We start from the raw sequence: 16,066 nt of genomic DNA, 5'->3' as shown, positions 1-16,066 counted from the left end.
TTGAAGATAGTGTATTTCCTTTTTTATTATATTATCAATCTCTAATTGTTTTTATGAAGAGATACACTGGTTAACCTGAGGTAATATTTGTGTAATTGATATCATCGAACAATCGTTTTTTACAGTGACATAATAACATAAGCATTGTGACATAAAAAATGACAGAAAAAATGCACATATTTGAAGGTCCTCTATTATGTCTGACAGTCATGAACAAACTGTTTGATAAAAATTCTTTCTCCACTCAATTTTAACCCCTTCCCCTTAATATAACTCTCACTAGTTGCATTCTTCAATTTCTATTACTGTGAATTTATTATTATAAGTTGGATACCAATTTTTGTGGATTTCGTGGGTTCAGTTGAACCACCAAATTCAATGTTCAATGAATAAAAAATCTATTATAGGCTGGTATGCAGACTTTGGCAAAAAGACGAAATTAAAATGTCCACGGACATTTTAGTTTTCCTGAATCCACTAAGATTGTACCCATGAAAATAAATGAATTCACAGTAAACCAAAAACAACTTGAACCGTAAGCCCCAATTTTAGACCAAAACCTTGACCTCCACTTCCAAAAAGTAACGAACCATTCAAAACATTTACACAAATCAATGAAGGATGAAACCACTACATGATCACCACCTATAGGTAAGAATATATCACTAGTTTGTTTACGTTATAACTAATCCTACTACTGTATAGCTATAGGGCTAATGCTAATAAGGATAGACTTCTTGCTGCCTTTATGTGACACTGCATTTTTTACAGTTACAACATAAGATGGACCACCCCTAAATGGGAAGTGTAAGTCATGCACAACATCTGATTGGTCAGTTTTCTAAATTTCATATCATGCTATTTTGAGAAATTACACATTTGGAAATTGTATTTCCCCAAAAAAATTGACTATTTTTAACAAAGTTGTACTTTACAAATGAAAACCAGTCTTAAAGAATTGAATTACATTTATGTCAATCAAAAGGTACATTCAATTTGTCTCTATTAATTTTAATGATAGGTTTGAGAAAGCGTAACTTCTATGTCTCATATATATTTGAATTTTACATATGAATACCTTGTGTTAGAACAGGTAACAATTTTAAGCTACCCAAACAAACTGTTCAATTTGTCAATCTAAAAATTCTTAAACTTCATAATATACCAAGACATTCACAATATTTCATCAGAAACTGAAAAAAGATAAAAAAGAGACAGCAACCTATCAACATTTTAAAGAAAGATTGCCAACTATACACAAGAGACATAGAACTATCAACCCACCAGAGACCACAGGGCAAGAATGTAAGGACTTTCAAATTCGTACATTTTCAAATATATTTCCTAGGACTTATATGTAATTATGTCATAGTAAAATTAAATTGTTCAAAAATGTCATTATCGTTATTGACCTCTTGTCAACCAGTACCCATTCATAAAATTAAAAAAAAATCTGAAATTGGTCTACAAGTCATTGTATGGCCATGAATAAAGAACAAAACCCAAACAGTATAGTACTCGATAAAAGGCCCAGTGGCATGTCAAAAGCAACATTTGGTTCACTTCACTTCAGTTTAGTAAAAACAGATGTCTAGGCCTTAAAGATTGTAGACAAGCTAAATCAATGGGAGATAACTCAATCTATCAAGACACAACAAATTATAGCTTTACAAAATTAAAGGAAAGTTTAGAACCTATTGAATACATGCAGCAAGCATGACTGTCAGTTTTGAGAGGATAAACTTTTTTTTTTACTGTAACAGGACATTAAGAGAATGCCACCCTCCCATACTACTTCTAATGTTCTTTATAATGTTCTTTAAGAACATTTTCTTATTTCTGAAAAAAAACCTTATACAGTCAGTATTTTAAACACAAATGTTTCGAGTTCTCAAGATTCAAAATTCATAGTGTACTTAAATTACACAGTTACTACCAAAGTACAAGTAATTAAATGTTGGAACTTTTCTTTCTTATCTTGCAAATGACAAACCATTAAATATTCAAACAAGTTCTTCTGTCCAACAACAGAAAACTTACTGACTGTAGAGCATCATATCTACTTATATCTATCTAGAAAGCTTTTGAGAAAAAACACTACTGCAAAGTGGGAAATATTTTATAGTGAGGGATTTTATCAACAATAATTTAGTGTATAAGATGATGAAATCAATTTGCAAAATATTCCCTTGCTTAAATTTAATCTTATATGAATATAACAGTATGGACTATGGAACCTGAAATTCGGCAAAAAGGTTGTACTTTAAAATGGTGAAATTAAATCTTTGCAAACATATTTTTTTACAGACAGAAGATTTACCAGGCCTTGGTTCATTTGTGTCTAATTAATATTTTTTTTACAGTACTCACATAAACAGAGGTATAATCCTTTTCAAAAAATTTCAATCTATTGTTATATTTTACAACTAATATTCTGCAGACCAGCTGACCAGTTGACACTAATAAAACTCTTCAGAAATATCATTCCCAGTCATTTAAGTCTTCCCTATACCAGATATTAGCACTGATAATTGTTGTTAAACATGGACAAGAAAGCTCGCCACAAAGAAAAAAAAATAATAACAGATTTCTATAAATTATCTCTCAAATCAGCAGTCACTTCTCTGGAAGTAATGGTCAGTTCAAATGAAGTGAAGCAATCTAAGACAAACAAATTAGAACACATCCAATAATCTTCCATTAATAACGGTTAACATCGGGTTCTTGGAAGTTTTATTGAGAAAATTGGAAACAAAGTGGAAAAATGAACTCCTTCTATCGTTCTTCCCCAATTACAAATGTTTTATAATGTATCAAATTTAGATATGAACAGATGCATTTATTTATATAACATGGGTCAACCACTATTGAATAAATATTCAACAATAAAGGGATTTAAACTGAATTTTCTACCAGCCCACACCATTCCTGAATTATTATATCTCTTTACATCAAGGATTACAGATTTTTTGTCGGTAAACAATGTACATTGACCCACCCTAGATCAATAACATCAAATATATGTAACGACTCAATTATTTTATTCAAATTCTTGATTTAATCTTTTATTTAGAACATAAACAAGGTTCATCTTTAAATATTTTAAAGATCCTGTTCTGCAGGACTATCAATGCAAGGTTTAGAACCATGGTACAGCTTATAAATTTGGGTACAAATAAGGGCAGGATATGTTGATAACAGAAATATAGTTTTAAATTGCAAGGGTACCATATAGTAAAAGGAGGCTTAATTAGGATTATCTCCAGTAATTTACAACAATTTTTTAACCCAATTCTTTTATACTAATTATTGACTTTCCTTATAACAGTAGCAAGATCAAAATTTATGTGTTAAATAACAGAATGTTCCAAAATTCCAAAAATGATATCCTGAAAATTCTATTATTTGTAAAAGTAGTGACAAAAATGTTAAAATGTTTAAACCCCACAAATTCCTTAAAACTTTCTCACTTGATAGTACAGCACATTTAGATTACTACATGTGGTTATCTATTTATCAAATACCTTTATGCAGGTAAATATGAGTGTAAATATCTGACACCATAGGACTGTTTCTGGGAGGAATCAACCTATAAATAAAATCCATATTCAAACTGAGAGATGATATGAGTTTTATAGTGAAAACCCCAATCTCATAACATGCCAGTTAAAGTAAAAAGATTTGTCATAATAAGTACATGTGTAAACATAATAAATCTATGATTACAATTTCACTTGATCCCCTCCTCCAAATTGGATTTATAAATCAAATACAGCCTTTCAAGTACCAAGAGAAATAAAGAAAGTGAAATGTCAGTGGGTTGGAAATATATGTCACAGTGACCTACTTAAGAGGTCCTCACAACAAGGTACATGACAATAAGTCACACAAATTTCTTGAGGTCAGCTCTATCATTGTATCTAATTAAAGTCAATTAAGCAGAAAATGTAGGTCACTGACCAACTATTGATCATAGGCCATTTTATTGTCTACTTAAAATATGTGCAGCTAAGGTAAAAGGCAATCAACCACATCTCATTTTTACTATCAAGCTACCAGGTAATGGACAAATTACTTTTGATTCAATGCTGTTGTAACCACATTGATTATAAATTAGTATGAGAACACAGCTAGAATACTAAAGCAGTCTCTTTGACATAAACTTTTAAACCATTACCTCTAGGTTATTTTGAGTTTCATAGGCTTACATGTATACTGACTTTGAAGTCCATTAAGAGTAATAGATGTGGTTATACATCTGAATGAGACAGCAACCCAATGACAAAAAGAAATCAAAAATATCTAGAATGAAACATAAACTGTCTTCAACAGTGGACATTAGTGTCATTACAACAAGATTATTCCAAGTCTATAAAAAGAATAACTTTAAACCAGTTAAATGTAAATTGATTTGATCTAGAACATGCATTCTTGTAACATGACACACTTATTTATCAATTAATTAATAACATAAGAGATGTTGTGTTACCTGTTACTTAGTGTAGCTGTTTCCTCCGGAAAATTAACTTAAAAAATTCCCTCTAATATTATTTCTCAATATATATTTCTAGTATATGTTTGCAAATGATGAGCCACAGAGGTGATTTCAAATTAGGTCATTAAACCCAAACTAAAACAAATTGACAGGTAAGATTCCTACCTGAAGATGATTACAATTGTATAACAAAATACCTGGCAATCAAACGTCATAATTTCAAATCTATTTTCATACTCAATAAATTTTATTACTCATAATGTTTTAAGCTTGGAAATTGAGGTTCATAATGGGTTCGCACTTATGGAATATTTTGTAGACAAATTAAGAAATAATAATATAAAATATGCAAATCAGATCACCAATAAATAACACTGTAAAAGGTATTTTCGTGCATTGTTGTTATTGATGAGGCTTCAAGCATTATGTTATTAAGAAGCCTCCTAAGAAGGAGTTCTGTAATACTGAAACGTTTCAATCTTATTAATGTCCAACCATTTATATATCTGTCGTAATTTTTCATTTGATACTAGATAAAAGCTTACAATACATATAAAAATATCACCAATTATCAAACGACTAAAAAAACATGTTCTTAGTGGAATTAGATGCTGTGACAGCAAGGCTTGTAGCATACAAAATCTCCCAAACCTCCCCCAATAAATTTTAAAAAAAAATGCCTCACAGACATAGAAGAATTATTATACTAACATATGTCATTCATTTCATAACATTGCAATAGTATTCATACTATGAGGAATTTTTATTGTATAAAAGATGGGATATTTCACTGGTAAGAAAAACTTATGGGCAAAAATATACAAAATCAGAGAATACAGCAAAAATCTGCATGAAGCAATGTGAAGATCTGATCAGTGTTCCACAAAACCTAACTTGTAATATTTTATATAGTTGAAGTTTTAAAAAAGGTTTGTAACCATATTGAGAAAGGTCTGGTAAAATCTGTCCATCTGCCGCAGATGTCAGATACATTCTTTACATTGGACTAATGCAAAGATTTGAGAAAATGAGGAACTTGACACCACTTCGCAACAAAGCACATAGAAAATTGAAAACAACTCACATTGATCAAACTAGATAAACCTTTTGTATAAAATATGAAGAACAGTGTCTCAATGTTCCCTGTCTAAGAGCATATCTTATCAGTTAAAGGGAAATAACTCAAATATTATTTTTTTTAATTTTTTTTTAAAGAAATGCAGGTGTAACAACATGTACAATGCAATTATTCATTTAATTTCTATTTCCTATTACACAACTTTTGCAAAAATAGTCCTTGCACATCATGATGAGGTAGAGGTCATACATTTAATTTGATACTGCTGAGTAAACTCAACAAAAATGATTCCATTCAGAAATGTGTCCAAAAAGCAAGCAGACTGATTGATTGAAGGTGTTGAATACCTCTTTCAGTAGGCTTTGTTATATTGTGGTGGCCAGTATTTGTTGGTGGATAAAAGCAGATGTACTTTTGGAAAAAAAATAACATCTTTGCTTTTCCAACCAATGCAACCATGATGGTAGTTTGCTCACCCCAAGTGTTGGAGGTCATGGGTTCAATTCTAAGTGGGGTCAAACTAAAGACAAGTTTGCAAATTGGTATTAGCTGCTTTTCCACTAACCTCAATGCATTTAGGTGAAAGAGAAACTATTAGTCAGGTCATAGTTTCACACTTCGTTAAGTTTAAGACCCCTTTGTAAATTTTAAGGGGAGCAAGCATATATGAGATTACAAATAAATGGCAAAAGAATAAATTTCTGTTGCTGTATCCAACCTTCCTAACCTGTGTTGTATTCAAAATTTGATCCCTTTTTGTGTCCTCTTTTAACTCATTTCATATATAAAATTTATTTCACTCCTTCATTTTTATAACATTTATTAATAAATTTTAAAAAAATGCATTTTTGAACTATTTGGGCGTTATCACCAACTTACAGTCAATCCATCCTCATATATCTGACAAGAAATTAACCAAAAAATGAAAATTATACCACAATCATTAACAAGTAAGAATACACAACAATGAAACCTTTTCTTCTTAAAACCTTACAATCAGTTACCATCCATCCAATAACACAGACTATAAGAATGTTTATATATTAAAAAAAAAAAGAGATGTGGTATGACAATGAGACAACTATCCCCAACACAAACTGTTGAATAAATTGATCCCAGGCTATCAAGCAGTATCTTTATTAATCTATAATATTAAGGATGTACTTAGGTAAAAATTAAGAAATTAAGAAATTAAAATTGATACTATAAGCTGGTAGAGCATCAATTAAGGATAAAGATAAGCTAAAAATATTAATAGGTCATGGACCTCTTTTTCGAGATATTTGAGATTTAAAATATGGCGGGAAAAGGCTGACTCGCTCTTTTACCTTATATTTGCATTGGAACTATTTGGATCTTAAAACAAAAGAAAGAAAATCAAGAATCATCTAAAATTTTGGTAAATGACCTTTCTTGAGCTATTTTAAGTCTTATATGAAAAAATAAATGGATGTTATTGGGCAAAATATTTTACATTGTATTGTATGGAAAAACACCAAGGAGTCCGAACATTTGACACAAATTCCAAAACCTCACCTAAGTACATCCTTAAGGGACTGAATTAAAAGAAACAATTCTTAATTGGCTGCTATAACCATTTTGACCAATCATATCAATTAAAGTTTTACAAGTGTAGTCTTCGAGTGGAATAATGGAGTTTACAGTATCATAATAAGTCCAATAGGTATTATCAATTTACCATAACCCCAATTGACTGGTATTTAAACAGAAACCAGTGCAGTTAGCATATTTACATTTTACAAGATTCTTTATCCCCCATCCCTGGCATAATCTATCCAAAACCCTTGTTATAATTTTATCCCCACCCCTTACATGCTCTAACATCAACCCTGTCATAATCTATCCCCACCCCCTGTATTTACCTTCACTATAGTTGTTGTTGACATCATCATCATAATCTTGTACAACAATTTGCATGGGTCCGTCCCAGTCTGGTGTCAGGGGACTATCAGGTTTATACCACAACACTAATGGGTCTGAGAAAAACATTGTCATAACTTCACATGTAACTAATGTCTGCTGTTTATAAGTTGCTAATGCTTATTAGATAACAGTCATACTCGACTTCTGATAAAAGTCACAAAGTCTCTCTCTTGACCACAAATGTAGTGGCTATCAAATTTTACTAATAACTGACATTTTCCCTTACACCCACTGGTATAAATAATATCTAATGTTTCTCAAAATTACATACAAAATGTTTATCCTATGCAAACAAACATTTGCTTGATTCTTTAAAACTTTTAAGAAGAGTCGAGTACAATTTTCTTTGAATGGCCTCTAATCCATAAATGAGGCAAAACAAAACAAGTTACACATCTTCTTCTTTGACAGTTGATCTCTTTATGAAACAGCAACATACATTTAATTCTATATTCCTGATTTATGATTTCCTGGTAAACATGGTATTATCACTCATAATATCAACTTTAAATCATTTATCTATTATGGGGTATCAATTCATTTACTGGAAAATCAGGGAAAAATCCTAGATAGTCAGTATTTCATAATTAAATTAAACAAAAACTTTTATCAAATGTCAACAATCAATTATCAAAATATATCTTTGTGCATTTCACTTCAAGTTGTTAGTTATATTTTTGTTTTATAATTATTCAATTTATTCTGATTTTGATTATAAAAATCTGCTATCCTCCATTTAAACCAGGTATCCTTAATAAAGAATATCAACACATCACAAGGATTCTTTAAACCTTTCAATGTAATTAAGACTGATTACAGAAAATCCAGGTGTGCAAAATCACATGGAATATCCTTCGCATCTGTCATTTTATTAAATCCACTTTAAACTATCTATAGATACTCAGTACTATATATGCTTCTCTAATTTATACTTGGTAGCTTTTTAAACCAAGTTTTAGTTTTTGCTCCTTATCGCAGAATTATTTCCAATATATAACTGTAAACTATATATATCCAACTCACTGCAAAGAACATTTGTTTCCAATTAGTTTACATAACAGTTGTGGTCAGCTATGTCTCAGAATAGTTCTTTATATTTGTCCTTGGCCTGACACTTTAGACTGACTATGGATGACCCTGGTATTATTGTGACTTTTTAAGCTGACCATTCATCTATCAAGGCAACCTGTAGTGTTAGGCTTTAGAAATGTAATAAAGGGTTATAGGAATGGTATGTAATTAGTGTCGGATTAAATGTATTTATAAAGCTCTTTTACGATATCTGATCAAAATATTTTAAAATTTATTTACAGCATTCTTAAGGTCACAAACCCTTCGAAATTCTAACCCTTTTTGTTATGATACCAAGAAATTTAGACCATTTTGTTTATGTTTATGTTAAAAAATACTGATTTTGTTTGTGATTAGAAAAGAACTATTTTCTGTTACCTTTTTCTGTTACAAAAGATGAGATAAAAGACATTTAATTATAAAATTCTTACCTAATTATTTTTATACAATGTTTCTATACCTAAATTTGTTATCCAATTTTCCTTATTTTGTTACATGTATCCTTTTCTATCATACAGGCCTTATTATAACATTAAAATAGAGTTATATGTAATCCTCAATTCAAGGTACCTATTTCAATAATCCCCTTAGACGTCAAAATGATTAAAAGGTCGTGGAATTTAAATACAATTAATTGGACAGGTGCTTGTTTTCAGTTATCGGTCATTTACCTCCCTTTGAAAATGCACTGAGGTGTCAAAAAACTTTTAACTTGTCCTCCTGATGCAAAATAATGTCTCTCCCAATGCAGACAAAATTGTGTCCAAAAAAATGTATCACAAATCACTGAACACGATGTTTCTTTGTAACTTGTGTAGCAATGTTTTTCCTTCTTTATATTTTAATATCCTTTATATCAATTACTGAATTTGATCTTCACAACAAATTTAAGTATAATATGTCATCCTCCAATTGGTGCTATGAGGTAGAAAATAATAAGACAGTGTTTAAATTTTTCTGTCATCCATATCTTTATATATACATCGTCAAATCATAAAATTATTTTGATATTTTGATGCATACATTAGTCATTGATTCACTGGTAAACAAATTGATTTCAACCGTTCACGGAAAAGACAAATCTGCATGTCCTCGTTAATGTCAAAACAACTTTTTAACAACAAGATGCGTCCTTCTTGTTCAAATTAAATTGAATGTACAAATTTCAATATTTCATTCCTTTGATATACGAATCATATAACTTTAGTTTTATCTGGTGTCATCCTAAAATCTCAAATATTGAAATTTACAATATTAAAATCTATAGTACATAATCCCAATGCTAATAATTCTAACTTCCAACCGTCCTTCAAAATTCACAATTATGATGATAAGTTTCTCAATATTCCTTTTAAATTGTCAATCAACATTCTGGTCAATATAATTCCTTCGAAAATTTAAAAGTCAGAATAACACACAAATCAAATTACACAATTCCTAAAAGGGATAGTTTTGTCTTTTATTCCAATCAAAACAACTGGTTAAGATGTAAATCCAATATTGTTTTTACTAATTAGAATCAAAACTCTTCAATCAAACCACACGATCTATTTTGATTTCCTGTTTATAAATTTCAATGTTTAACATTATAATTCAAAAGTGCAGAAATTTGTTTTGTAGTAAAATAGATGTCACACATTCCACAAAAATTTACATTTCACTGACTTCCTAGTGAAGCCCAAGGTGTCATATTAATATTAACGCTCCAATGAATTTTTAAATTGTAATTTGCGGTAAAAGTCATACGATATTTTTATATCAAAATCACTCATTTATACTATACAATTTTACTATCAATCACAACCCCAGGAAATCAGCATGAATTTGGCTCAAATCCTTTCACGAGTGCATGGCTAACGTTAAATTCTTTATATGTTAGTGGGATTTTACACCTTTTTGAATGGGTCCTCTAGTATGAATTAAATGTTTGAGAGAATAAAATTTGATCCAAATTTGGCACGCCACATTAATTGGTAGGATTTTTTCACTGTAGCAATCTAACTGTTACCGATTAAGCAAATAAAATAGTAACTTAAAAATATCATAAATGACTTTTTTAAAATTTATAGTCTATTTAAAATATTTTCATGTTGATGTTATTGTAAAACGTTTTAAGCCTTGTAACCAACATTGCAAAAAACAACAATCTGAAAAAAAAATATTTCACAGTACAAGTTATTTTATTGAATAAGAATTTTGCAAATTGTTTTCAAGCAAGATTTAAGGAAATGTCTTTATAGACTCTATACGAAAGAATTGAAAATATCTCTGCATTAATGAATCAATCTGTCAACTTCTGATTTAAAAATGTTGTTCTTTTTCAAAAACTATTTTTTCTAACCATTCATCCAAAAAGGCTGGTTACATAAATGATATATAATGCTTCATGATCTATACTGAATTAATCCATTTCACAAAAACTTTTCAGAATAAATCTACTCTCCGATATTTTTGCTGCAGTAAAAAATCCTTACATGAAATAAAAGATTAACTAAACTGCTACCATGTTCAGACAGAGTACAATCTCAATAAAGCTTTTATGATTATGTCCATTAAATTTATTATTTTATTCTTTAATCGCATGTTAACCAAATAAAGTACATCACTATTTAATTCTTTACATCCAACATAAACAGGCGACAGACTGTATAATCACTATATATAACAACTCTATATACACATTTGTGTACACACAGGCATGTTTCCTGCTAAGCAAGTAGGAGGTGAAATTTGTTATGCAGGCTTTTGGCCTCTGAAATCTGTAGCAAGTGAAATTCCCAAAGCTATAGTGAATATCCTGAATGGTAACTTTCCTGATATCAAAATTTTCAATTCACAATAGAAGCTTTAGAAATTTTATAACACCTATGAAGAAAACTTCTATACAAATGTTCTACAAAATTGTGAATGTATAGGAGTTATGTCTAATCATTGCAGCAAACTTTATACACTTTACCCTTTTTAAATTTCAATTAATGCAAAAAATGCATGTCAAAATGATTGCTTTTATAGTTTTTAAGTTTTCAAACCAATTTCAAATGCATTAAATGATATATTTAATATTTGTTCAAAATTCAGTTGGACTTTAATTTAATATCATTTTAACAAAAAAAGGTAGATAAAAAGCAAGTAAGCATAACACATAAGATTTTCAAAGAATATAAATTTCATTTCCATTAGTATAAATTGAAATATTTTTTTTTACCCAAAATGACTTAAAATAAAGTTTATCCTTTTAATTCCCAGTAAAATCCATTTGTAAACATCACTTATCTTGAATTATACAACAGACCTTGTTACCACCTTTTACATCTTACAATTTTATTTTGTATGGCCCATTTGAAACAGTTCCTAATAATACTTCACAACTTGGGATAAGCAATTAGTGTGTTAAACAAATAACTTTAGAGATTTAAAAGTTTGACCTTTCCTTTGAAATAAAGGATTAAACATGCCGATATTTGAATGAGCTAGTTTGACGGAAGTTTATTGACGAGGGAATTTATTCCGGTTGTTTTGGGTTAGGAGATTGGCAACCTTTATACCTTCTTATGATAAGGTTGTAATTACGGTAGCTGTTTGTCAATAATAAATCATGAAATCTCAACTTATGGGTGTCGATAGGAACAAATAAGTCATTAATTAAAATGTGCCCAGCAAAATCTGGACTAATGCGTGTCAATGGGAACAAATATATCATTAATTCAATATACTCAGGATTAGTGTTATCAAAGTCAATATAAAGACTTTAAATTAATATATACATGTATTATTAGAATTTCTGACAAACCGACAAAACATAAAACAAACACAAAAGAAAGGCGAAAGATACCTAAGAGATATTCAAACTCATTGATGACAAACTGCAATGCCATGACGAACAATAGTATACACAATGTATAACCTAATTATGCAACTTTACTCTACCAAGTAGTGATCAAGACTCACATGTAAGTTTTATAACTGAAATGAACTTAGCCTGACTAAAATTAGCAAACTTGTATTATGTTATTATCCATCAAGATTTTACTTGATTTTTTATGTTTTAACACCTCTTTTATGCACCACCACTTTTGGGCTATTTCGTTGCTGCCAGTTTTTATTGGTGGAGCAAGCCAGAGTGCCCAGAGAAAACCATGACTTTTGATAGGAATACTGACAATCCTAGTCAATTAGGCTTTGAGTAGAGTGCATCCACATGAGCTGGGTTCAAACTCACAACCTCAGTGTTGACTGGCTAGTGATAACAGTAGTAAATACTTAGACCACTTGGCCACATGGTCCTTTATCTATAAAAACAATCATGCAAAAGAAACCAAAAAAAATGCAACAAGATAGAAGAAAGATTTATTGTTCGTATTTTAACACCAATTTCAACACTGTTAGATTTATCATGGCCATCAGTTTTTGTTGGTGGAGGAAGTCCACAGAAAACCATCAAACTTTGGCAGGAAAGCTGACAATCCTAGTCAATTAAGATTGAAATTGAAAGCACTTGCCATGTGCCTGGTCTGAAACTCTGACAACTTCAGTGTTGATAATATATGGCAAGTAATACAATAGATGAACTACACAACTCAGTCTCTTGAAAGAAAAAAATATCAAGATGTTAGCTGCAGAACTGTAATAGAGGTTATCAAAAAAACACAATTCAAAGATAGCAAACAACAAAGAAAGACAGAAAAGCCATAACTTACTCCACAATAAAAAAAAAAGAAAAAGATTGCGAATATTATTGGTACACAAAAACTTATTAATTACACAGAACATCACAATCAATAGACTTTATTCAATACAGCATATTCAGAAAATGATAATATAACTTTTTCATAAAGTTGACAGATTTCCAAAGAAGTTAACAAATTAAATTTTTACAGTAGTATCAATTTCTTAAAACCATGAAACTTCAAATATTTGCAGATATTCCTTTTATAAAATCTTGTGTAGATTTTCCGCAATATTAAAACTTTTCCTGAGGTGTTGTAATCACATGACATGCTGAGAACATTAAATCACGCTCTATGAAACTGACTAGACAGGCGAGAGATAGAATTAAACAAATTTATGACAATTCAATCAAAATTACATTTGTAAGTGGAGATGTGATATCCTGTATCGGATTTCTGCAATAAATATTCCCTTTAATCCACGCCCAAGTTAAGTCAAAGTTTAGTAGATTTGATACAGATATCTGTATGTTAATCTTCTTACACACACTATGTTTAAATTTAATGTCTTCCTAGGACTCAATTATCAAAACAAGAGAGCACACATCGAAATGTCTCCACTGCATTATTGAATATAATGGAATTTTATGATGAAAGTGACTTTAATATCAAGGTTTTCATACGGGTATCTATAGAAATCTATGATTATCAAGTCTGCCTCAGTCCTTAATTTCCTTGATTAAACCTAATACTTTGACAGTGTTGATAAGGTAGTGAAAACTGTACAGGTCAAATAAAGGTTAGTCAATCTGAAGTTACAGAACCTGGAACTAGGCCTCTACCCTCTGGGGAGGGATACTAGTACATGGTCATGGTGCTCTGACTTAATTACATGTAGGTAAAAGTCCAATTGCGGTTATCAGGGAGGGGGGTTCAAAAGCCTCTAACTCCATTGCTACAAAAATGTGTGTAACTAAAGAGTTGCAGAAATGTTTACTTTTGTCTTAGTTGTTAAACATGTTAAAGTGAAATGCCATTTTCAAGAAATTTGGTTACCAAAAATCAACTTCCTTCTTAAAGTTATTTTCTTTTTTTAACTGCCGGTAGATTAATAAGATATCTGTGGTCAAAATATAATGGAAAAGACTTTGCAATTAAGGAAGTTAATTATGTTCCTTTTTGTTACAGGCTACTGATTTTTCTTATTAGACATAGGATAATCCATCTCTCATGATAAATACACTGTCTTGATTCTCGGAGCATATCATTACTATTTGTCAAACATAATTGGATATCACATTTATTTCTGTACTTTTTGTGAAATCATGTTATTATATAAACACAGTGCAAAAGTTATTGCATCGATATATTAAGTGTCCTAAAATATCAGATTATGGTAACAGGTATATAGTGTAACTATATTTAATGTAATTTTGCATGCAAATTATAGCATAAAGAACATGCATATTAAAGCCCTAGTGTCCCAAAATAAAGGCTTGATTGAGTGTCACATGTTTGTAATTGTAATAAGTTCAATTGAAACAGTGCTGAAATATCATCTATTTGTTTAGGTATACATGGTCTAGAGAACAAAGAAGAGGATTATAAGGTGAAACCCTTTTATGATTTTTTTAGTGAAAATATAATTCAACTAAATTCATATAAAATAGGCAAAACATAACACTTTCCAGTCAGGATGGGGGTTCATTTATGGTAATGGTAAGCTAAGGAACCGTAACTCTTGGTACACAAATAGTAAAAAAAAAAAACCATAAGGACCTAACAGCTGCGGTTCTGCAGCTAGGTTATGGTTAGGTATTGGAATGGTCTAATTTAAGTTTAGTTTTTGGAATTGAGGCTAGCAAAGGGTTTAACTAAAGGCTAAGGTAAGGTTTAGGGCTTACAATACTTTAGTATAGATCAATATGGGATGGACCCACAAGAAAATATGGCAGTCCACCTTCCTAGTATTTCAACTACTGTTCCAATACAATATTTAAAATTACAGTCCAATTGAAATCCTACTGCTTTTATTAAGCAAACAAATATTTAATTCAAATTGGATAAATCTTTAATAAACAGACCTATATCATTTCCTTTAATAATAAAACAATATTTTGGTGTTTATATTTCTGATCTTTCAGTACTATCAGGTTAAATACTTCAAAGGACTCTCTCAATTGTCCATTCTTAAGTAAACAATAAGTTAAACAAAGCATGAACTTTATCAGATTCCCTCTACTGTACTAAGACACCCCTAGTATATACCTATAGTAAATCAATAATTCATTGTACAATAGATATCAATTAGTTCCTATTGAACGTTGGTACATTTTTTAACAAATGAATAACTCAAAGCAGAACAAAGGTGTAAGTTTGGTAAGTGCCATATTTGGCCTCAAACAATAATTCCATTGTTTCTAGATATAAAAGTGTTTCAAATTGATAAAAAAACATGTAAGAAAGTGAAATAAAATTATTTTTGTGCAACTTTTCTTATAAAGCATTAACAGTAAAATCTTAAATAGATCACCAGTATACAGAAAAAATTTCAGATAAGTATAACATTCATGACATTTTACTAAGTCCAAGGGCTGTTATGCAATGAAATCTAAAGTGAGACAACTAGAATGAAACAAAGATTTGATTTGAAATATCACCTTCAAAACCTTGTAATATATAACTCTTTTAAAGAACATCTACATATATATATCCATGAAGATCAGCTTTAAAGTGACACTTATTGCATGCCTATCAACTTTGTAAATGTTCATAGATGATTTTCAGCATGTGAGAGACTAATTATTATTA

General features: G+C 30.1%; 1 protein-coding gene across 3 annotated transcripts in view; it reads right to left on the bottom strand.

The window, feature by feature from the left end:
* Positions 1–16,066, bottom strand: part of LOC143056082 (pleckstrin homology domain-containing family G member 5-like) — a 145,782-nt gene that overhangs the window by 115,520 nt on the left and 14,196 nt on the right. The window contains exon 1 of one of the 3 annotated variants that reach the window (XM_076229164.1): positions 7,457–7,886. The exons of the other annotated variants lie outside the window; for them this stretch is intronic. Within the exon in view, the coding sequence (XP_076085279.1) occupies positions 7,457–7,589 (133 nt within the window). The 5' untranslated portion in view covers positions 7,590–7,886. Of the gene's footprint in view, positions 1–7,456; positions 7,887–16,066 lie in introns of those variants that run through there. 3 annotated transcript variants of the gene reach the window in all.

Source organism: Mytilus galloprovincialis, chromosome 13 (assembly GCF_965363235.1).
Source record: "Mytilus galloprovincialis chromosome 13, xbMytGall1.hap1.1, whole genome shotgun sequence".
Taxonomy (NCBI): Eukaryota; Metazoa; Mollusca; class Bivalvia; order Mytilida; family Mytilidae; genus Mytilus; species Mytilus galloprovincialis.
The sequence above is the reverse complement of the archived record's forward strand: the minus strand, read 5'-3'. Positions and strand labels throughout refer to the sequence as shown.